This window comes from Sarcophilus harrisii, chromosome 1, assembly GCF_902635505.1.
Source record: "Sarcophilus harrisii chromosome 1, mSarHar1.11, whole genome shotgun sequence".
Classification (NCBI taxonomy): Eukaryota; Metazoa; Chordata; class Mammalia; order Dasyuromorphia; family Dasyuridae; genus Sarcophilus; species Sarcophilus harrisii.
This window is the reverse complement of record NC_045426.1, coordinates 505,831,775-505,855,802: the sequence shown is the minus strand read 5'-3', so window position 1 is coordinate 505,855,802 and position 24,028 is coordinate 505,831,775. Positions and strand designations below refer to the sequence as shown.

The following is a 24,028-nucleotide window of genomic DNA, read 5'->3' as shown; positions in this document are numbered from 1 at the left end:
GTATGAACTACCCTCATTGCTTCCAGAAATGTAAACATTATAAAGCAATCACTACAATGAGGAAGTTAAGGATATCCAGAAACACACATATTAACAGAAATACATGGTAACTTAGGACAACATAGTTTTAGAACTTAAAGTCACATTAGAATATTATAAAGAAAGGGAGTAAAAGATTATAAGCAAATGAAATAGGGTTTAATTTCTAATTTTAAAATGGAAAGTGTCATGTTTGAAAGCACAGCAGGGGCATTTCCTTTCATCCTTCTGCCATGGTAAATGAAGAGTGGTTTGCAAAGATCATGGAACATGGGTACACTGAACACTTGACCAGTTATAACATGAGATGAGAAGGATCATCCTATTGTCATCCATATAAATTGTCACAAAATTTCAGTCGCATAAAAATGTTGCTACTACCCTTCTGCTTATTCCTCCCATTGTAGATGTGGGGGGGGGGGGGGGGGGGGGGATGTATGGGCCACTGGATCTGGTTATGAAGTAAGCCCTGATTCTTATTTTAATAACACCATAATTTATAGAAGAATTCTGCCCCCTTATAGGCAATATCACCTTATAACATTATGAAGAGTACTGAAGGGGAAATGACAGTGCAAAAAGCTAAGCATGAAACTAAACTAATCCATTCTAAAATAATTGGCAATAGAACAAAAGCTCCTTGAAAGAAAGAACTATTTCTCAGGTTTTCTTTGTATATCTAACACCCAACATAAGTAATAGAGAAGTTTAGAAGAAACCCAGTTTTGTACAGTAGAGGAAAACTAATGAGGTGTTTTTTTTAACATGTTGGGTTTGACTTGCCTATGAAACATTCAGTTACAAAAAAAAAAATCTAATTGGCAGCTGGTGATTTTAGAACTGGAGATTGAGAGATAAAGAATGGATACATAAATTTGCTAATTTCATCCAGAAGATAATTTAACTCATGGAACTGATGAGATTGTGATGAAATAGAAACAGAAATGAGAGAGACAGAGACAGAGACAGAGACAGAGAGAGAGAGAGAGAGAGAGAATTCTAAGACAGAACTTTGAAAAATACCTACAATCAGTGGATATGACATGAATGATATATCAAAAAAAAAGAAACTAAGGAGTAGTAAATTAGTGAAAAAGAAAACCATGAAAGTCTTAAAAACCCAGAAAAGAGATACATAGATTTGAGTCATCTTCAAAGAACTAGATATAAAGTGAAAAACGCAAGATGAGATGATGAAGAAATAGTAGAGTATAGAATCCAAGACAGAGTGTTGAGAGAGTTTCATAATTAGGAGATGGAGCACACATAATGATCCTGTTAGATACCAAGAAGGAAGGGTCAGACAGAAAAGAATCAGAATGGATATGTTGCTAATACTGAGAAAGGAGGAAATATCCATGAAAAGGAAATAGTCAATAATGTTGTAGTCTTCAGAATGAAGACTGAAAAAAACTATTAGGAAATAGCAATTAAACATTCTTGATAATTTTGAAGAGAGTACTTTCAGTGAAATGGAATACTAGGTTGCAAGGGTTTAAGTAATTCCTTAACGGGTAAGAGAGAAAGTAGGAGAGGGGGGGGGGGGGAGGAAGTTGTAAATGAGAAATGTACATAGCTTTTTCTGAAGTTTATGTGTGAAAAGAATGGTATGGAATGATAGCTTCTTATTTTATCAATCATAATTGCTCACCAGGTGATAATTACACAATGCATAGCACTAGAGAAGGTGAGACTATCATGTTTTTTTACTCCAACATCCCCATTATTCCTATCCATATGCAGACTTAATCTTGTAGTTATCCCTTCTTTTTCTCTTTGAAGCTTTGGTCTGGCTTTACAACCAGGAAGAAAAAGGGAAAAGGGGGCAGAATTCTTCTATAAATTATGGTGTTATTAAAATAAGAATCAGGGCTTACTTCATAACCAGATCCAGTGGCCCATACATCCCTCCTCCCCATACACATACACACATCTACAATGGGAGGGATAAGCAGAAGGGTTTTTTTATGCAGCTGAAATTTTGTGACAATTTATATGGATGACAATAGGATGATCTTTCTCATTTCATGTTATAACTGGTCAAGTGTTCAGTGTACCGATGTTCCATGATCTTCACAAACCGCTCTTCATTTATCATGGCAAAAGGATGAAAGGAAATGCCCCTGCTGTGCTTTCAAGCATGACACTTTCCATTTTAAAATTAGAAATTAAACCCTATTTCATTTTAAAATTGGGAATTAAACTCTATCTTATTTCTACACCTCCTTCTCAACTTTGACTTAAGTGTGAAGCATTCAGAGTAATTAAGAAAATCAGGGCCTGATTTTTCTCAGTTCCTGGTGGAGAAGAATGAGCAGTATTCACTGGAAGATCCCAAATGTTGGTGGTCCTACCTTGCTCCTTCATCTTGTTTTTTTTTTTTTTAAGAATGTATATATGTTCTCTCACAACCTTGATAATTAATTAAACAGATACTAAATACCTACTGTAGATAATACCCAATTCTTCTTCTGAGGAAAATGCAAGATGCCATGTCCTTGCTTTCATGAAACTTATAGTTGGGTGACCTGTACCTTAAAGACACCCAAGTAGCCCTCAAGCTACATCTGTTCTCTCTTATTATGGCAGCATATCCAACCCATCTCCTTTTCTAGTTAGACATGTCTTTGAGTTGACCCATGAAGAAAACAAAGGTATTTTTATTAACTAATTTTAAAAATCTACCTTCTAAAAATTGTTGGATTTAAGATAATTTTTTTCTAAAAAATCCTAAATCTAACTATCCTCATGCTGACTGAACTAAAAGAAAATTTAGTAGAGGAACACAATCAAGCAGTATTGTTTTCCTCATCTGGATACCACTCTGAATGTGTTGTAGCCTACTTAAATTTTTATTTATTTGTTTGTTTTTAATTTAGTGAAAGAGAGAAAGGTTAAAAGAGAAAGATAGCCAGGAAAATATGATAGAATACCACAAAAATTTGATGACCTGAGTAGGATTGATATGTATAAGTTGGTGGTGGGTTTTTTTTAATTGTCTGCAAGATTAGTTGATATATATCCTGACTTTTAATTTGGTTTTGTTTTCATAGAAACCTCAGTCTGGGTGCAAAAGCAGAAATAGCATCAGATAAGATTTCTTTTAAACTTGAAAATGACACCAGAACATCTATTGCAAATATGATGTCTGGCAACAAAACCACAGTGACACCAGCGTAAGAACACTTTTCTTTGTAATGCATTTTTGAAAAAGATGTGTGTAAGTGTATGTGAATTTGTGTATATATTTATAAACATGTATGTATGTATAGATATACATACATGCATGCATGTACATGTTTATTTATATGGACTCAACTGTGGTCAGGGAGAAAATAAAGTAAAATTCATTCACAATTTCAAATCGAAGCAGACCAGATTATTAGCCTGTTGATCTTAGGATACCATCATCTCTCTCTTGCTCGAAGAGGGATTTTTTTCCCCTCATCTATTATAAATATTTTAAGAAAGGGGTCATAATGGCACATTCCTTAGAAATGCTTACTAAATAAATAAAGAGCAACAGTTGTAATTTTTGAGTCATTTGTAAAAAGCTTCTAAGTTTACATTAGAATATAGACTGATTCTGCAGAGAGCATGAAAGGTTTAAATCATCAAAAGGGTCAGATAGGTCAGAGGTGAGGGAAATGTTCCCAGCGCAGACCAAACCAAATTAAAATGTAATTAGGAAATAGTTAACAAAACAAATATAAACACAATAAAACATAGATTAAATTATATTTTTAAACTAAATAAAAATATGGCCTCTGGGGAACTTTATATACAGCTTCATGACCCTTGTTTCTATTTTGTTTTACAATGATCTAGGCCACATCCCTATTGTCTTGTTAGTCAGAATCACCAGTCACCTATCCCATCCAGAACCAAAGATATAGGAAAGAATTCTATTTCTATTTGCATTTGAACTTTTTAAATTATCTTATCTACACAGCTTATTTGAATTTCTGCCTGGAATTAGTTGACTTAGTAACACTCAGAAGCTGATGAAGCAGTTCACTTCTTTAGAATCTACTGGAATATAAATCTATTAATGATGGTTTCTATAGAGTGTGAACCACTTTCATTTTCTGGCTAGTCTCCTTTAGGTAAAATAAAAGCTAAACATCAACTCATTTTTTTATAGGACTATAAAAGGAATATATCCATATTACCTCAAAGCTCCTAGTGATGCCAATACAAAACCCATAAAGCAGCTTTTAAAAGGTAAGGATCATGTGATATTTTCACAAGTTGTAACAATATGGTATTTGTTTTACAGCTTTGGCGCTTAAATGTTCTAGTCTCTCCTGACTCTGTTTCCCAGTAATTTTCGTTTATCTGGCATGAGGCACATAGCCTTTATCTTTTCCCCAAGAATGCAAAACTCAGTTTTGTCTTACTTCTTTTATCACTTCCATTCAGTCCTATCAAGTCTTACTTTGAAATATTTATTATGTTGACAATATTAAGAGTATTCAAAAGAAGATGATCAGATATGAACGGTCAAAGGACCATATTATAAAGGAATTGTTTTAAAAAATTAGGGATTTGGGGGCAAACAGGTGGAACAAGAGATAGAATCCTAGTGGTCCTAAAATCAGGAGGACATGTTCAAAATCGGCCTCAGACATTTGCCGTGCTACTCTGGACAAGTCACTTAAGCCCAGTTAAGAAAGGAAGGAAGAAAAGAAGAAAGAAAGTAGAAAACAAGAAGGAAAGAAAGAAAGAGAGAGAAAGATAGAAAGAAAGGGATGGAGGAAGGGAGGAGAGAGGAAGAGAGGGAGAGAAGGAAGGAGGGAAGAAGAAAGAGAGAAAAAGAGAAGGAGAAAGGGAGAGAGAAAAGGAGGGAGAGAGGGAAGGAAGAAGGGAAGGAAGGAAAGAAGTAAGAAGCAAACAAACAAAGCAACAAAGAGAACAGAATTAGGGATATTTACCCTGGGAAAGAGAAGCTTTGGGGTAAGGAAAAGTATGTAATAACTGTTTGAATATTTTTGGAGGGTTATAATGTGGAATAGAGATTATGCTGGTTTCACTTGGCCCCAGAAAATAGAACTGAAAGATAACTGAAATGCCATCTTCTCTCATGTTATATGTTGAAATTTTACCTTTCAAGGTCAAATTCAAATACTCCTTCCTTCCTGGAGCCATCCATGACAACATCAACTAAAAATGATCTATGCTTTCTCTCTCAAAAACTCAGGGTTGTCTTACTTCTCCTATCACCTTCATTCAGTTCTATCAATTCTTCCTTTGACATGTATTACATTAACAATATGGAAGGTACAGAGAAGAAGATGATCAGATAGTGGTGGGTCAAAAAGCCATACTACACAGGAATAGTTCTGAACATTTGTTAAGTACTGTTGATAAGGACAATAATTAATTATAGGATTTTAATAGCACTATAGTTTTCACATCCATCCTCTCATTTCCATTCCTACTGCAACCACTCTTGTTCATGCCTTCATTATCTTTCATTCAGACTACTGAAAGTCTAACTCCTCTCTGCCTGCATTTTATTCTTCTCTATTCCACACATCATTTTGCTACCTAATCTTCCTAATGTAGTGCTCTGTTCATATCATTCTTCTACTCAAAAATCATCAGAGGTTCCCTTTTGCCTACTGAATAAAATATAAATGTATGATCTTGGCTTTCAAGGTTCTCCACAATCTAACTTTTATGTACTTTTCCATCTTTATATCACTTTTTCCTTTACTCTGCATTTAAAGAGTATGATTTCTCTCAAGTTCTCACTGATAGAGGCCCTCTATGACTTTTTTCATGCTGTTTCCCTTTCATATAACAGATTGATTGGTCATCCCCTAAACTCCATCTTCTTCCTTTAAGGGCTAATTCAGGTACATAATTCTTCCTTGAAAAGATCTCTGACAATCTGCTCATAGGAAGTAATCTCTTCCTTTTCAATTTTATCACAACATTTTTCATTATTTCTTTTCTGCATTTATCACTGTTACTTTAACTAGAGTTAGTTTTATTCCATTCTCAATCTTTAAGAATAAGATATTTATCATAGTTATCTTTGTATCAACAATATCTGTCACATTAATGCCTGGTGCTTGATGATTTCTGGTGGTTGTTAGTTTTTCTGTTGTTTTTTTTTTTTTTTTATTGAACTGAATAGGATTATTTAAAAACTTACTGATCTATGCCAAATTTATGAGATTCTTGTATTATTTTAATTGTATTCTTTTTCTTTTGCAGATAATAATTTTAAAGATATAACCATCATTTTGTCCCGAGACAACAACAGTATAACTGAGAATGAATGGTGGGTTCTCAACCAGCTTGGAAACAAGTTACATAATAAAAATAATCAAGGTTTGGAGTTGGTGGTATTCAATGACAAAGTTAGCCCTCCCAGTCTTGGATTTCTTGCTGGTTATGGGTAAGAGATAAATTTACCCTTGAAAATCTAAATATCTTCCTTCTTAATATAAAAGTTTAAATAATAGAAATATTGAATTTTCATAGTTATAAAATCATAGAGTTATGAGAGACTTCATACAACCTTCTTATTTTATAGATTAGGCTGAAGCATAGAGAGATTTTACCAGTGGTCAAACACTGAGTCAGTTACATAGCCAGGAGTGTAATCCAAGTCTCTCACCCTCGTCTTTCTACTAAACTACATTGTATTTAAATTTATAAAAGTGTTTATGGATTTTACCTCTTCCCTTCAGCACATCTTCTAGAATATAAAATGCCAAGCAATTATAATCAGTTTTGTCCTATAATTCATTACCTAGGTGTAACTACTACCTTAGTCTATGATGCCAATATATATAGTATAAATTTTGAAAAATTAAGGCATAAGATAAATTTGTTGTCAGCATAATATTCTATATGTGATATTTGATGTATATTATATTTGTTATATGGCATCAATATGCATATGTTCAGTCCTTTTTCAATCATATCTGATTTTTCATGACCCGATTAGAAGTTTTGTTGGCAAAGATACTAGAGTGATTTGCCATTTCCTTTTTCATTTCATTTGACATACATAAGGCAAATAAAGTTAAGTGACTTGTCCAGGATCACACAACTAGTTAAGTTCTGAAGCTGGCTTTGAATTCAGAAAGTTGAGTTTTCTTGATTCCAGGCCCAGTCCTCTAACCTTGGGCCATTAGCTGCTCACACATATACATATATATTCAACTGGTTTAACTCATATTTCACTAATTTCTGATTTGGGAATTGAAAGTACCAAATTTGACAAATTATTTAAGTAGCATGTAGCTATAGCTTCTAGTTCCCCCTATGCTGTTTACAACTTTTCTACCTTCACACTTCTACTCTACTCCAATCTTAAGTCAAACCCAATTTCATGCCATAACCACTCCCATTGATTTAAAAAGAGGACAACATTTTCCCCAGCCACAAACTTCTATTTTGAAATTACTAATGAAAGCACCTACACCCAGAGAGGAAAAGTTATAAATAAACAGACAGATAGATAGATAGATGTACTTATTATCCATACTACAAGTTCTTTATGGTTTTATAGGTCTCTGTAACCTGATCTATGTTCTCTTTAAAGTGTAAAACACAATGGAGTTAGAATTTTAATCTTTTGAGATATTTTTATTTTATCTGCTATTCTCATCATTCAATAATATAATTATATGTCCATCTTCTATTTCATTTATTTTGATCAATTTCTCTTATTCTTTTCACAGCATTATGGGACTGTATGCTTCTGTTGTCCTTGTGATTGGGAAGTTTGTACGTGAATTTTTCAGTGGGATCTCTCACTCTATAATGTTTGAAGAGCTTCCAAATGTAGATAGAATTTTGAAATTGTGCACCGACATTTTCTTAGTAAGAGAGACAGGGGAACTGGAACTAGAGGAAGACTTATATGCCAAACTGATATTCTTGTATCGCTCACCAGAGACAATGATCAAATGGACTAGGGAAAAAGACAACTGATGCTGTGAGATACAAAATGCAAATAAAATTGACATTTAATTTTTTTAAAAGCACAAAATTCTCAGAAGAACCAAGTGTTTTATAGTTGGGCATTGGTGATCTCTCCCAGATCTCTTGGAATCCATGCCACCTTTTCAACTAAGGGATGATGAAGAAGATTGGTTTTGATGTTTTTAAATTCCACTCTATCAAACCATGGGAACTTGATTTATAATGTTGTCAGAAGGGTCTGACATTGTGGCCAAGCAAAAGAGCCATATGAATTCTGAGAAGACCAAGAGAGAAAGGAAGAAAAAGAAAAAATGACCATGGATGGTTTAACTGGGTCTAAAATGGTAACACAGTTTGAGTATACAAAATCCAGTGTTCCATCACTAACTGTGAAGAAGCTATAATGGAAAATCAGGAGACCGCCAGCACACAAGCAGTGGAGAATAGCAACTTGAGGCTGTCTCTTCGCACTATTCTGTTTCTGACAAAACAGAGATATTGATTCATTGAGACCTCAAACAGAGAACAAGCCTCATTCTAAGCAAAAAGATAACCTTAGTGATAATCTCTTACTGCCTTATTTTATTTGAAAAAAATCATAGGAAGAAAATTTCCATTAAACATCAATGACTTCTCAGGAAAAACAAAAACAAAAACAAAAACAAGTGAAACCCATTTTGCTAAGATCCTGCTAATTGCTAATACCAATGACGTCGACTGTTTTATGAGGTTATTTGCTTCATAGTTACTGCTCCTCTTTAGACATAGACATACAATATAAAACAAGGCAACTCGATTATATAAGGAGCACTTTGACTTTATAAATCTTTAATAACTGAGGTCATAAACATCTTCCTGCCTTTTCCCCATCCTTTAACATGCTTTCCCCTTATTTTGATGATTTAAGGCAATGATTTTTCCAGTATGTGACATTTTCCTTCCAGTTTTTCAGGTATACCAAAGTGTTTACATATTCCAACTCACATTTTTACATCCAAGACGGGTTTTTTAAGTTCATAATTATGAAAGAAGTATGTGTATGAGCTTGGGGGAAATAAAATGGCCTTTTTCTTAAATTATTATCATTGGTGATGCAACCTCTTCATTAAAGAACAATGTAGCATGAAAATCTAAGATTGAAATGTAGTTTTCATTACATGTTAACTTACAGTTTCAGTGAAGAAACATAGAGCAAACTGAGGTATGTGAAAAGGTTATTCTGAGTAATTTGGATTTGGAAATGACACAGAAATAAAGCCCATGTTGTACAGTCATTTTAAAGATACTCATTATTTTCCCATTTTGCATGGAATATTTGATAGGGGTATAGAGGAAGTATTTATCCATGACATATACCCAGGAATGAAGAAAACCCCAATGGAGATGAAGAATCAGGTTGTTTCCTTTCCGCTGCTGTGTATGAATAATGTAATAGGTTACCACTTAAGCAAATATCAAGGTCCTCAATTCTAAAGAGAAAACTATTATAGTGAATATGGAGCTTTAATAGCAGAATTCAAATAATGTTCAGCGCTTCCAAATAAAAAATTGCACATTTGTTATTATACTGTGAAAAGAATCACACGTTTGACCCTCCACATGGCATCTTGAAATAAATTGCTTCAAACCACTGTAACAATAAAATAGAATCTGTAAATGGAATCCTCTGGAAGACATTCTGATTTCCCAAAAATGGAAAGGATCCTCAATGCCTGTTTTTTATTATGAGTCTTTTGCTGTGAAAAAAATTAACCTAGAAAATTTTCAGAAGGTAGATCTCATGTCAGTTAATAGTAGCATCACCAATGAATATAAGTATCACATGAGTGAATGGGAGTAGCAACTGCTTCATGGTCTTTTATGAGCTGTCTAGATTTGGTTTTAATTCATCATGACACCACACTTCTAGCACAATAGATAATAACCATACTTTTGATGAAATGTCCATTTTTCCAAGCAAGTCTCAATTGTATTGCATAAGAACAGTCTCATAATCTAATTGAGTTCCAGATTCTTTCTTTCCCTCCTTGAGAAGGCAAATGACATGATTCAGATTAAATACTTAATGTCATACCAAACATTTTCATACTAGATATGTTGAGAACATAAACCAAAAAGAAAAGAAAAATATAGTAAAAAAGAGATAAAAGCATATTTTCATCTGTATTCAGTCTCTATCAGTTCTTTTTCAGGAGAAAGATATCATTCTTCATCCTAAGTTTGATAATTGTCTTCAAATTGTCTTGGATCATTTTATTGCTAATACTGGCTAAGTCATTCACAGTTGATCATTGTATATTATTGCCATTACTGTGTAAAATGTTTTCTTGGATCTGCTCACTTTACATTAATTCATATGAGTCTTCATAGATTTTTTGAAAACCATCCTGTTTGTCATTTCTTATAGCACAATAGTACTTCATCACAATCATATACTATTCTCCAATTGAAGGATATCCCCTCAATTTTCAATTCTTTTCCCCACTACAAAAAAAGAGGTAATTTAAATATTTTACACATATAGTTCTTTTTTTTTTCTTTGATCTCTTTGGCATACACACCTAGCAGTGATATTACTTAATAGTCCTTTTTCTCCAGAATGCTCTCCAAAGTAGATGGATCAATTCATACTCCTACCAACAGTGCATTAGTGTCCCAATTTTTCCACATCCCCTCCAATATTTGTCATTTTCCTTTTCTGTATATTATCCAATCTGATAGGTGTGCGATGGTACTCCAGTTGTTTCAATTTTTATTTCTCTTCTCAATAGTGACTTAGAGCATTTTTTCAAATGACTATAGATAGCTTTCATTTCTTCTTCTAAAAATTTTCTTTTCATATTCTTTGACTATCAATTTGGGAGTAATAAATTCTTAGCTATTATTGTTAATGATCATGGTAATAATAATAATAATAATGTATTTATCAGACTTCATCATTCTTTCAAAGGAGACAAAATTTCTAGGTCAGCTGGAATTAAAAAAATATCCCCAGAATAGTGTTAGATCAATGTTTTAGAGTCTAATAAAGATGCCTTGATTTATAGACTCACATGGAATTTTATCATTGGTTTTCATGTGGACTTAAATGAAAGGTGATTTTTCACCAGTAAAAATGATCTTTCCTAATAATGTCAGCATATTATATTGCCAAGATAATGTCCATATCAATGGTTTGCAGCTATCTTTTCACCACAATTCCAACAGAAGCCTATAATACATAGTAAAGACATCAGTAATAACCTCTCCAGCTGCTAGAAGGTCTTTTTTTTTTTTTTGAGGATTAATTAAATTTTTTTATAGAAATAGTTCATCAGTTCTTATTTGTTTGTTTTGACAGCAATTTCCTTTATGTTATAGTGTAACTGATCCTGTTTCATTGAGGGCTTAATAATCTTTGAAATATTTTATTTCCTCCCCCATTAATAGTTATTACAATATCTCTAAAAGGCATTCAAATATGATCTTTAAGAACAAAAGAACCTGTATATAGGACCAAAAATCTAGCAATCAACTAATAAAGAGCTAACTAAATTCGAGGAAAATTCAATAGAGTTTTACACAGTCAAAATCAAATATTCTGAATCTGTCCATTAGTCCAAGTCAGTGGCATTAGAAGCACCATTGTTGTCACAAAGTAAAAGCATATTATTATGATTGTCCCAAACTATTTGCACATTATAATAGTCTCAATTAGAACTTGCAAATATTTGTTTATTTCCCCTCCAAATAAAACTATCTCTATGGTATAATACTTGGTCAAGTGATATATAATTCTAAATATATAAATGTACGTGGATTACTAAAAATCTATTCTTAATCATTTATTTCTTCCTAGATTTATTTCGCAACACACACAGGTCGAAATGGATTCAGACTTCTCCTTCCACCACCATTTTGTTTTGTATTACTTACAAAAAAAATGAAATTCATTCATCCTAATTTTTGGTCTCTACCTACTATGAAAACCTTGACATAGTTTATATTATCTATGCAATTTTATCATTCTTTTAGATTTACCTCCTGGAATATACTGAGGTTAAACTGTAAACAGGGCTTCTGTGGTTAGCAAACAGTATTATAAAACAGCTGAATACAGTGTAATCAAACTAAAAGCACATGCCTTTTTTTCCTTTTTATTTTTTAGCTCTTTAAGCTTTTTGAAGATCTTTATAGCAACCTCATGAAGCCAACCATCCAAATTCTGCTAAATCCATGAAACCACAAAGGAAAAATGAGACTTAGGGAGATTAAGTATTTTCATATAACCCCTAAATGTTAGAGAATTCATTCAAATCCAGCTGTTCTGAGTAGACCAAAGCTTTTTCTACCACATCTTTAAGAGTTTTGTTTTTGCTTTTAAATTTGTGTTACAGGACTATAATTGTTAATATTTCTTCTTTAAAGCATTCCCACATCATGGAAACTAAAACTACTATTATCAAAAGACCAAAAAAATCTCTGAATCTCTATAAACACTGCTTTTTAACTCTTTCTCCTATAGAAATTCAGTTTCAATTCTACACGAATTCCCCCTTTCAAGAATTTTAAAGAGGGGAAAATACTAAAGGAGTGAAGAAAATCTCATCTGTAAGTATGACCAAAATAATTATTGATAATATTTATTTAACATTTTAAGATTTATAAAGTATTTTTAAGATTATAAATTTTTATTCTAGTTCTACTTTACTCTGCATCAGTTCATACAAGTCTTTCCAAAATCATTTATTTTCTCATTTCTTATAGCATAATAATTTCCCATTACTTTAATATACCACAACTTATTCAGTCTTTGCTCAATTAATGGGCAGCCCTTTCATTTGCAGGGATTTAATGCTACCATAAAAAACTGCTATAAATATTTTCTATACATAAGTTCTTTAATTTTTTCAATATCTTTTATGTATATATAATTATATATAAAAAGATACTAAACAGTGCATGCCCTTTGACCTAGAATTACTACTGCTAGGCCTATACATGGGGTATTTTACTTATATTATCTCATTTGAGACTCAAAACAACCCTGTGGTATAAAGTACTATTTATTATTTATTCTCATTTTACAGATGAGGAAACTGGGACTGAGAAAAATTAAATGATTTATTCAAACTCAATACATCTAGCCATCTGAGACAATATTTGAACTCATATTTTCCTGACTTGTTAAGTTCAAGACAATAATAATAATATGCTTTAAGATTTGCAATGTACTTTGCATGTTTGATAACTATGAGCTCCTATCCCCAATATGCCACAAAAAGATGAAACAACAGAGCTTACTTCATTCAATGTCCTTTTGATTATTAATAACAAGAAATATATGAAACAAAAAGATGCATGCTCATTAGACATTTTTATTATTGTTAGGAAAGAAGTCCTATACAACATTCAAATTGAAGGATTTCATCTAAATCATGAGCACCATCATATGTTCCTATTGTTAATATGATTCTGACTACCTTAAGACCCTAGTCATTGTGCCTCTTAAGCAAAATCTACAATCACACAAAAGAGATTAGCCTAAAATTCCACACAAGAAAAAAAAAAAAAGCAGTTGAAGAAAACTGATCGTTCAGACTGTGACATTTAATTAGATGGCCTACCTATAGAGCTTGTCCATCAGATGGCCTACCTATAGAGCTTGTCCATAAGTATGTGCATTTTGCACAGAAAATACAAATAAGTTATGAACTAGGCCCAGTTTAAAACAGGAAGAAGAGAGTAGAGTAAATGTTTTTGGAGAAACTACATAGTTCTTTTAATGACTCCAACGCTTTCTCTGAAACAAAAGTCCATCATTTTAACAATATTCCTGTTGTAGGCTGATAGTCATGGAAAATTAGAATATTCATAGAATTGAATCTGAGGATCACCTCAGGAGACAGAGAGGTACATTTCTGAGAATTCGTAGCAAAAGTCATTTCTAACTACAAATCATAGAAACATAGATCAAGAAATTCGGAGGTGGAGAGATCTCAGAGACTAAGAACCACCTATTTTACCGATGAAAAAATGGAGGCATAAGGATATCAAGTGACTTGCCCACAATTACAAAGATAGTGAGAGTTAAGGAACTCAAATCCTCTGATTCCAGGGTCAGTACTCTTCCTATTTTACCACTCTGCTTCCATCCTAGAAGAACAAATAGATGAAAAGAGCTGAAAAAAAAAAACCTCATCTGTGCAAACAGGAGAGCCATCCATGTGCTCAGTACAATACAAATTACTTCATATATTTGGCACAGGGGGAAATTGGATTCCTCCACTCTCATCACCATTGCTATTATAGAATTCCCAGGTCTCCCTGGAATGTTAAGTTGTAAATCTGGGATGAAGCAGATGTAAAACTAAGTGGGATACAGGAAGAACTCGATGGAAAATGATGTTTTTGCTTTTTCTTCCTAATAAACATAGAACCTTCGGCTGATTTAGACTTCAAGGGAAAATGGTCTGGACCCAAGGTCTCATTCTATTTCCCCATTATAGATATTTATGTCAAACTTTCCCATTCTAATATATCACTCCCACCCTCACCATATCTACCTATTCAGAAATGTGTAGCTGGTTTCAACTTTTCTGGCTATAATGGACATTCCTTACTCTATCCACATATGTTATTGCTGAAGAGTGAAGTGGGCCATGAAATGGCTAGTCTAGAAACCTCCCATAAACTTCAATTCACATCAGTTGAGCACTGACTTTATCCAACCTGATCCTGGAAAGACAATAAGAGGCTTAGTGAATAAAACATTAGAGATGGAGTCAATAAAAATAAATATTTAAGGATCAAATGTTGTAGGATCAAATGCAGTAATAAAGGTAATGCTTTGCTAATCTTAAGGTCCTTTATAATTGTTTTGCTTACCTGGATTCCTTGGGATACATTGGTTTGACTCATAGTTATTGCCTTATTCTCACTCTTCCTAGTGTCTATCATCAATCTGGGCACAGAGGAAGAACTCAATAAATATCTATAGATTGAGAAGCTGCGTTATTGAATCTCCACTTCATTTTCATACATATTACATCAAATGTATAATTATTGGGAAAGCTAGATGGTACAGTGGATAGAGCACCAACCATGAAGTCAGGAGGATCTGAATTCAAATCTTGTCTCAGACACTTAACACTTCCTAGCTGTGTGATCCTGGGCAAGTCACTTAACCCCAATTGCCTCAGCAAAAAAAAAAAAAAAAAAAAAAAGTATAATTATTGAATATTTGTGTTCCCTTCTTGATAGGAAGTAAAATATGTATAGACTCCAGCAACTAGTTGAGTAATGCTTCATACATTAGTGCTAAGTAAAGGTATATTGTAAATTAAGAAAGGAGGGAGGAAAGATGGGAAGGTGGGAGGGAAGGAGGAAGTAAGGGAAAGAGAGAAAGAGGGAGGAAGGAAGGAAGAAAAGAAAGAAGGTGGAAGGGAGGGAGGGCTGGAGAAAGCAAGGAAGGAAACAAGGAAGCAAGGAAAAGAGGAAAAGACAAAAGGATGGAAGGAAAGAAGAAAGAACTCATAAAGAGCAGTGAGCAGTACATAGCTGAGAGAAGATGATTATTCCCATATGACTTTCCCAATTCAAGATTCTTTTATGGAAACAGCATGCTACCTGGAGCCTGGGATTCATGCAAATATTACTTGGTCCTCAACTGGTTGGATAGTATTCAGAAAATAGAAGAGGGAAAAGTAATTAACAACTGTAGAAATTCAATCAAATTGAGAGGTGAACTCTTATCCATGGCACTACTGTTAGGAGACTGTTCTTTCCCAACTCTTATTTGCCTTCTCTCTTTCAGTAACATCACAAAAGTCTTCATTGAATGCTCAAGGCCAAAGGCTGATAGGAGTGCATAGATCCCTGAGAATGTAGTAGAAGTGGGTTGAGAATTGTGAAAAGAACACCTTGGTTGAGTCCTGGAGAAAAGTCCCTTCTTTGAGGATAGAGGTCATGGGGAAGGGAATAGCAATTCAAGAAAGGAAATTGTTCCAGGAAAAGAATCGATTGGTCCCTCAGAGACACCTATTTATGTTAAAGGTTGAGATCCCTGGGAGAAGAAGCTGTTCTTAAGAGGTCAATGACAATAAAACCAGAGAATAGCGCCAGATGAGGGCATTGAATCATACCACCCAGAAAAGGGATACTAGAAGTAGAGTAAAACAGGAGATATGGATCTCAAACCTGGGGAACGTCACTACATGTGCCACCAAAAATTCAAATTAATGGTCTCTGTGAGGTTCAAGGATGGCAGCATCTGTGAGGTTACAAAAAGAATGTGTGTCTTGGATTTTGGAGGTATGAAGCAAAGCATAAGTAATCCCACCCTAGATAGTATTCTGTGACTGAGACCTTCAATGAAAAGTGTGAGGGAAACAGAAAATCAATCAGAAATCAGAATGATCTGTTGCAAACCTTTCTGAAACTCAAGGCTTTTGTGGACCTAAAAGCTTCTTAATTCCTTGGAAATATGATGCAAACTCCAATAAGATCCCAAGATCCAGGATGTCATCTTTCTCAATGAAAGCTTTCTTTCAGTGATTCTTTTTTTCACATGAGGATTAAATTGTAACAAAGTTATCTAGTAGACTTACCTAATTTGAGCTACTTTCCCACAAATTTATCCAGTGTATATTTTAAATCTATCTAGCATATTTATACTAGGGAGATGGAAAGAGAATAGAAAAGGAAGAGAAAAAGAAGAGAGCAGGGGGAGGGAGGAAAAGATAAAGATATTTATTGATTTCACTCTATCCAAATATATTTTTTCATCAAAGTCTGAGGATCCCAAGTTTACTATATGCTAGTTGTATTAGAAAATTCGAATGAGAAGTTTCACTAACAATTCCCATTTTACAGATGAGCAAATTGAAGTGGGAAAAAAACATTTCTTAAGCATTTACTAAATAAGCATTTCTAATACTGGATTAAGTTCTAGGAATACAAATTGAAACAATCCCTGCTCTCAAAGAGACCACACTTTAATTGATGGACATAAGAATATAAGAAAAATCAGCTGTATGTTAAGTGGAAGGATTTGGGAATTCTATGAGTACACCAACAGAGTGTGCCTTAGAATGCATCAACATTTCAGATGGCAATAGGATTGAAGATAGGGACAAGAGAGGAGATTTCTGGAAAAAGTTCCAGAAGTCTTCCACCTTATCAACCCAGCAATGTAAGCAGTTATGTTCCCCAGAGGGTGAGGGGTGTAGGAGTGGAGATTGAAATGGACCCATTCACCAACACCAGAAAATAGAGATTCTGGGTTCTCTCCTGCAGAGATTTAAATGGGGGAGTCTGTGTCCAGCCAGATGAAGAGGAGGGGAAGACATCAATGGAAGGAAATTTGGAGGAAAGAGTAATCTATAGTATTTGTTCTACCACACACTCAGGTACCCAGATGGTTTTGGCCCGAATGGAATAGGAAAAGGCATCCAAATGGTTGAAATGACTGGCTTAAGATCACATTGTCATTCCAGTTAGTGGGAGATCTAGGGCTATAAGCAATGAAGTTGAGCATAAAAGACTAAGTATAATCAGAAGTCCTAGGTTCAGGTCTCTGCTCTAAATCTAACTAGATACATATCTTCAGGAAAGTCACTGAATTTCAACTAGCTCATCTATAAGATTGGTACAAAAATCCATGTCTTGCCTACCTTATAAAGCTGTCACAAAAGTATTTTATTTATCATAAATTGATAAAAAGTAAATTTTAATAATGATTATAATACAGGTCATTGTTTGCTTTTAAAAATGGGAGTTGACTGAGTTTTTAGGGGTTAAGAATTTCTGAAGTCAATCTTTCAGAGTTCCCAAAACTGAAAACTATTTAACTATAACAAATGGACACACATATTAAACCAGTCCAGTTTACTCTTGTCCTAACTGCCCATAGGCTCCAAGATCCAGACCTTTGCAAGAGTTAGATTTATACATAGGTAATCTATTAAACAATTAGATTTATTAGGTATTTACTATGCCCCAGGTACTATAGACAGTTGTCAAATGAACAAGGCAGATTTCACTTTATAGCTCCCCAAGTCCCCCCAAATCTTCTATCCTTTAACTACCCTCTATAATGCACTACTCTATGCCCCAATCAAATATAGTCATTACTACTGCCATCCATTTCTAGGACTCACCCACCATGATGACTTTGTGCTATTCATATACTGAAATGGGGGAGCAGAAATAATAATTGTTTCTGTTTTGGCCAAAATCTTTGGTCTTCCTTTCCCTGACTGATTCTTTTATGAAGGCAAAGTAGGCCATCTACTTCAATTCTTAACTAGCCTGCTACTACTAAATGGGTATTGCCTCAGAAAAACTCAGGCCTGAGAAAGACCTTAGCTAAAAAGATCAAGATCCCCCAGCTTCCTGGGCCATTATCAGGCCATCCTGACCTGTCTTACCACTGAATTCAGATGACTCTGGAGAAGAGAGTGAGGCTGATGACTTTACATAACTCTGCTCACTTAAATCCAATCTACTTGCTGGTAGTGACATCACTTTGCTGATGTTATTGATCTTCCTCCAGAAAGACAAACAAGAATACTGAAATGGGACTTTATTTGTCACTCTCATCTCTTCTAACTTCATCCTGTCCCCAGAAGAATTTTTATTTGCTCTTTAAAGTTCAGTGAAATCTTACTTCCCCTAGAATCTTTTCTCAATCTCTTTCTCCAAAATAACTTTTCTTCCTTCATATGTTAATTTTTTCATGCACTCATCATATATTACTTTGTGTTATAATCTGTTATGTCCTGCTTTCTAGAGTCCCCAAGTTGGGGTGACAAAATGTACTCTTGCTTTCTAAAGCCCTCACACCAGGGTGATTAAAATATCCTGCTTTCTAGAGCCCCCAATTTGGGGTGACAAAATGTACCATGCTTTCTAGATCCCCTATGCCAGGATGGAGAAGTGGAGAAGTGATGAGGTGGGATTCCAAAGGATGGTGGAAAAATGGAGTCTGTTATAAAGTCTTTCCTCTTTTACACCCTCATACCCTTAGGTAACAAAAATACTGGGCATGTGCCCAATATATACTGTGCATGTGAGACCACATAAACAACTTGCTACTGTATGTAGTTTGCCACCCAGTATCACTCTTCCACCTGGTATCACTCTGCTTCAATCTCAACCCAGGTTGTAACTGTCCCCTGACTTCTCAGGGAAGCCGAGAGCTCTTAGGGGAGATGAAGAGCCAAACCAGACACTGTCAGCAGGTTCCCTTTGGGCTGAAGGGTCTTGTTTCTCACCTAGAGTTTCCCCACTGACTGTGACCCTCTACAATAATTATCCATGGGAGTATATCATATCCAATGAATGTTAGCTACACAAGGGAAGAGACTCATATATAAACCTTGTATCTTTCCCAGCACTTACCTGCTTACCACAGTTAACTGCAAAGAGAAAGCACTAAATCATTGCTTTATTCAATTGGTTCATGCATTAACTGTAATATAGGACAAATCACTTTAACCACATTAAATATGGCTAGCATTTATATAATGCTTTGAAGTTTGCAAAGTCTATTAAATATGTTATCTTATTGATCCTCACAACAACATGATGAACTAGGTGCTACTCATTCCCATTTTACATTTGAGGAAATAAAGGCGACAATATTAAAGATTATAGTTAAAATGCAGAGTTAAAATTTTGTCCAGGAAAAGTTGTCAGGCACATAAATTTTCTCTGAAAAATGAGTATCAGAGTACTTTTTCTAAAGACATACTTTGGGAGATGACTGACTATCCATCTGAAGAAGAAAATGGAAGACCCACAAAAGAGAAATAGAAGGAAAGGCTGTTGAAAGGAGTGACTAGGTGAATAGCATTTGGCCCTGAATCAGCCCTGTCTGCTGTCTAGACCAGCTGTGGCAATGGGGCATCAGAGTTTCATAGTCTTTGTCTGGCTTAATCTGTAGGATGTAGGCTTCAACTAAGAATAAAATAATTTAGTGAGTTTAAATACTTTTTACCAAGATTTTTAAAAATCCTCCAAATCCAGGAATACATGCATTTCAAAATGCATAAACACAGAGCTCTAAAGGTAAGCAAAAAAAATCACTTTCATCTGTTGTTAATTTTTCACAGCTCAGTGATATACTCATGACATTTTTGTATTCTGGGTGAGATCTCTATCACAGCAAGCTCTTTTCTTGGAAACTTCAAATTCTGTATTTTCCCCTAAGGAGGAAGAATTTAGCATTTTCCACACTGTTATGAATCTCACACATTCCCAAGAATAGTTATTTCACACATACACATACACACACACACACACACACACACAGAGCAGCTACAGAAAATCGAGACTTTTCTTTTCCTCTATATTAGCCTCATTGAGCTGTGTCTCCATGAGATTTCAGATTGGCCACCTCCTGCAGCTCAGCTTCTTAGGGACCAGCCCCAAACCTGACCTCAGAACTGCCAATCCAAGTGCTAACCTCTCATACCATGGGCTTCTTAAATCCCTATCAGCACATCAGGGAACAAGGTGCTTCAGATATTAAATTATGAATTATGCTGCCTCTTGGCACCTGGACTGATGTAATATGACAGTGAAATATTAATGAACCTTTTCAGCTGACTCCATCTCATCATTCTTTTGCTTTGCCCAGAATTCTGTGGGCCATTAATAAGGAGTGGCTTCAGTTCAAGTAATGATTGGCTTCTGCTCAGAATTGGTCTTGTGATTATAAATACTGCAAACCAAAAAAAAAAAAAAATGGGGGTAGGGAAATGTTGGTGTAAATGTGTTTAAAATGAGCCTGATCATTGATCTCTCCAGCAGAGGAGTCTGGATGTCTCCCATGAGCATTGCTTTGTAGATGGTCATCAATGGAAGAGTGCCACAATCCAGGTATTCCAGGAAACAGGATATGGGTTACAGCCAAATGAAATGAGGGAAAATGAGAGCAGAATAAAGGATTGTCTGGCTGTTGGCTTGACTTATTGGCTCCTTCTCACAGTTGGAGAAAATTCAGAAGATGCTTGAGTACAGGACAATCTAGGCACAGTAGTGGATCAATGAATGGGAATATTCCTGGCATAGATTATTATCATTATTAATTATTGTGACTCCCTCAAAGCCCAACCTGTTATGTGGGCCATAGATAAGGAGAGGGTGGACAGAGAGAAGGAAGCTATTGTAAATTGATCAAATAGAGGATATAAAATAGTGTTGTGTGGTGGGGATTTTTTGTGCCCTGAGATTTTGTCAATAGATATGAAGATTTGGAAGAAGTCCTGAATAAACAAAGAGGTTAAAACAAGATGCCACAAACATTGCATCCTAAAATCAGTTTGGATTTATACAAGGAAGATGAGGTTGGTTTAATATTATGAAAACTATAAACTTAATTAACCATATTAATTTAAAAATCAGCAAAAATATATATGATTATATCAATAGATGGCAGAAAAGGCTTTAAACAAAATTTAACATCCATTTCTGCTTGGAAAAATACAAAATATGGGAGTAAATGAATTTTTCTCTTAAATGATAAATAATATATCTAAAACAAAGAGTTATCACCTTTGTAATAGAAATAAAACTAAATCCTTTTTAATAATTTAAAGTCAGACAAGTATATTCATTGTCAACACCTCTGATGTATATAATACTACAAATGCTGGCTATAATAATAAAAAGAAATTGAGAGCATAGGTAAAGGTAAAACAAAATGATCACTTTTTGCAGGTAATGTGATAGAATACTAATAACTGAAACAATAACTTCTATAATCTTGCAGATAATAAAATAAATTCACAGTAAGAATCAGTTTCTATATAATATTAATAAAAGTCAGAAGGGAGATAGAAAGAAAAAGTTCATTTAAAATTATTATAGAATGCCTAGAATACTTAATAAATCTTTCAAGATATCCACAAAAACTATATAAACACAACTACAAAAAAATTTTGTACAAAAACATAGGCATAAATAATTGGAGAAATTTTAATTACTTGTGGGTAGAAGAAAACTATATAATAAAAATGTTGATATTTTTATAATAAATTTATGTATTTAATACCAATCAAACCACCAAAGGATTACTTTATTGAACTAGAAAAGGGAAACTTGGAACACATATAAAGGGGATAAAAGTCAAAAATCTCAAAAGAAATAGTGAAAGAAATTATAAAAAGGGAAAATTAGCAATGCCAGATTTTAAACTATATATGCAAATTGCATTATAACTACTAGGTATTGTTTTTTTTTTTTTAAAGAAGATTTGGTTAGCTGAACAGATTAGATACATACAATTAGACACATGCTTTTACAGAAGCAAATTATCTAATACTCTTTTATTTGATTAACCAAAGACCTTAGTTTCTGGAATTAAGTTTTATTTAATAAAAAACTGCTAAGAAAACTTGACTCCAATATGGAAGAAAATAGATTTAAATCATCATCTCATATTTTCTACATAAAAAATCTCCAAATGGGTTTATGACCTAGATATAAAAGGTCAAATCATAAACAAATTATATAAACACTGAAAAAATTACCTGAGATGTTTAGTAGGGAAAATGTTCATAATGAAACAAGTATAGAGAGGATCATATAATAAAGATCTGATTTTCAATGTCTACAAAGAACTAATTCAAATGTATAAGAGCCATTTACCAATTGATAAATGGTCTAAGGAAATGAACAGACCATTCTTAAAGGAAGAAACAATGGCAATTTATAGCCTTATTTTAATAAATGCTCCAAATTACTAATCAGAGAAAAGCAAATTAAAACATTTCTGATAATCTACTTCATACCAACCAGAGTTGTCAAATATGACCAAAAATAGGAAAATTATAAATGTTGGAAAGGCTGCAAAAAAAAAAAAAAACAATAAAATTGATGCACTCTTAGCATGCGTGTTACTGGGTACATTCATTCCTGAATGCAATTTGAAATTACACACAAAAAGCTACTAAGCCAACCACTGCTAACCTATACCCAAAAGATATCAAAGAAAGAGGGAAAGTTCCTTTACACAAAAAACATATATATTTATAGCATCCTATTTGGAAAAAGCTGGAAATTAATGGACCATTAACTTAGTCCAGTAATTGAGGGATAGATGAATTAATTGCAGTATAAAAATGTAATGGGAAACTATTGTGCTATGAGAAATGAGGAAATTCAATTGATAAATGGTCAAAGGATATGAACAGACAATTCTCAGATGAAGAAATTGAAACTATTTCTAGTCATATGAAAAGATGCTCCAAGTCATTATTAATCAGAGAAATGCAAATTAAGACAACTCTGAGATACCACTACACACTTGTCAGATTGGCTAGAATGACAGGGAAAGATAATGCGGAATGATGGAGGGGATGTGGGAAAACAGGGACACTAATACATTGTTGGTGGAACTGTGAACACATCCAACCATTCTGGAGAGCAATTTGGAACTATGCTCAAAAAGTTATCAAACTGTGCATACCCTTTGATCCAGCAGTGTTACTACTGGGCTTATATTCCAAAGAGATCATAAAGAAGGGAAAGGAACCTGTATGTGCATGAATGTTTGTGGCAGCTCTCTTTGTAGTAGCTAGAAACTGGAAACTGAGTGGATGCCCATCAGTTGGAGAATGGCTGAATAAATTGTGGTATATGAATATTATGGAATATTATTGTTCTGTAAGAAATGACCAACAGGAAGATTTTAGAAAGGCCTGGAGAGACTTACATGAACTGATGCCGAGTTAAACAAGCAGGGCCAAGAGATCATTATATACTTCAACAACAATACTATATGATGACCAATTCTGATGGACTTGGCCATCCTCAGCAATGAGATCAACCAAATCATTTCCAATGGAGCAGTAATGAACTGAACCAGCTATGCCCAGCGAAAGAACTCTGGGAGATGACTAAGAACCATTACATTGAATTCCCAACCCCCATATTTTTGCCCACCTGCATTTTTTATTTCCTTCACAGGCTAATTGTACAATATTTCAGAGTCTGATTCTTTTTGTACAGCAAAATAATGGTTTGGTCATGTATACTTATTGTGTATCTAATTTAT

General features: G+C 34.1%; 1 protein-coding gene across 9 annotated transcripts in view; it reads left to right on the top strand.

Annotated features, from left to right (window-relative positions):
* PIEZO2 (piezo type mechanosensitive ion channel component 2) overlaps nucleotides 1-10,401 on the top strand; it is a 545,237-nt gene extending 534,836 nt beyond the window's left edge. For 5 of the 9 annotated variants that reach the window (XM_031946652.1, XM_031946654.1, XM_031946653.1 and 2 more), the window contains 4 exons: nucleotides 3,093-3,215; nucleotides 4,184-4,263; nucleotides 6,265-6,448; nucleotides 7,743-10,400. In XM_031946652.1, the coding sequence (XP_031802512.1) occupies nucleotides 3,093-3,215; nucleotides 4,184-4,263; nucleotides 6,265-6,448; nucleotides 7,743-7,995 (640 nt within the window). In that variant the 3' untranslated portion in view covers nucleotides 7,996-10,400. Of the gene's footprint in view, nucleotides 1-3,092; nucleotides 3,216-4,183; nucleotides 4,264-6,264; nucleotides 6,449-7,742 lie in introns of all 9 variants that reach the window. The other 4 variants (XM_031946650.1, XM_031946649.1, XM_031946651.1 and 1 more) reach the window with 1 other exon arrangement.
* The last annotated feature ends 13,627 nt before the right edge of the window (nucleotides 10,402-24,028 follow it).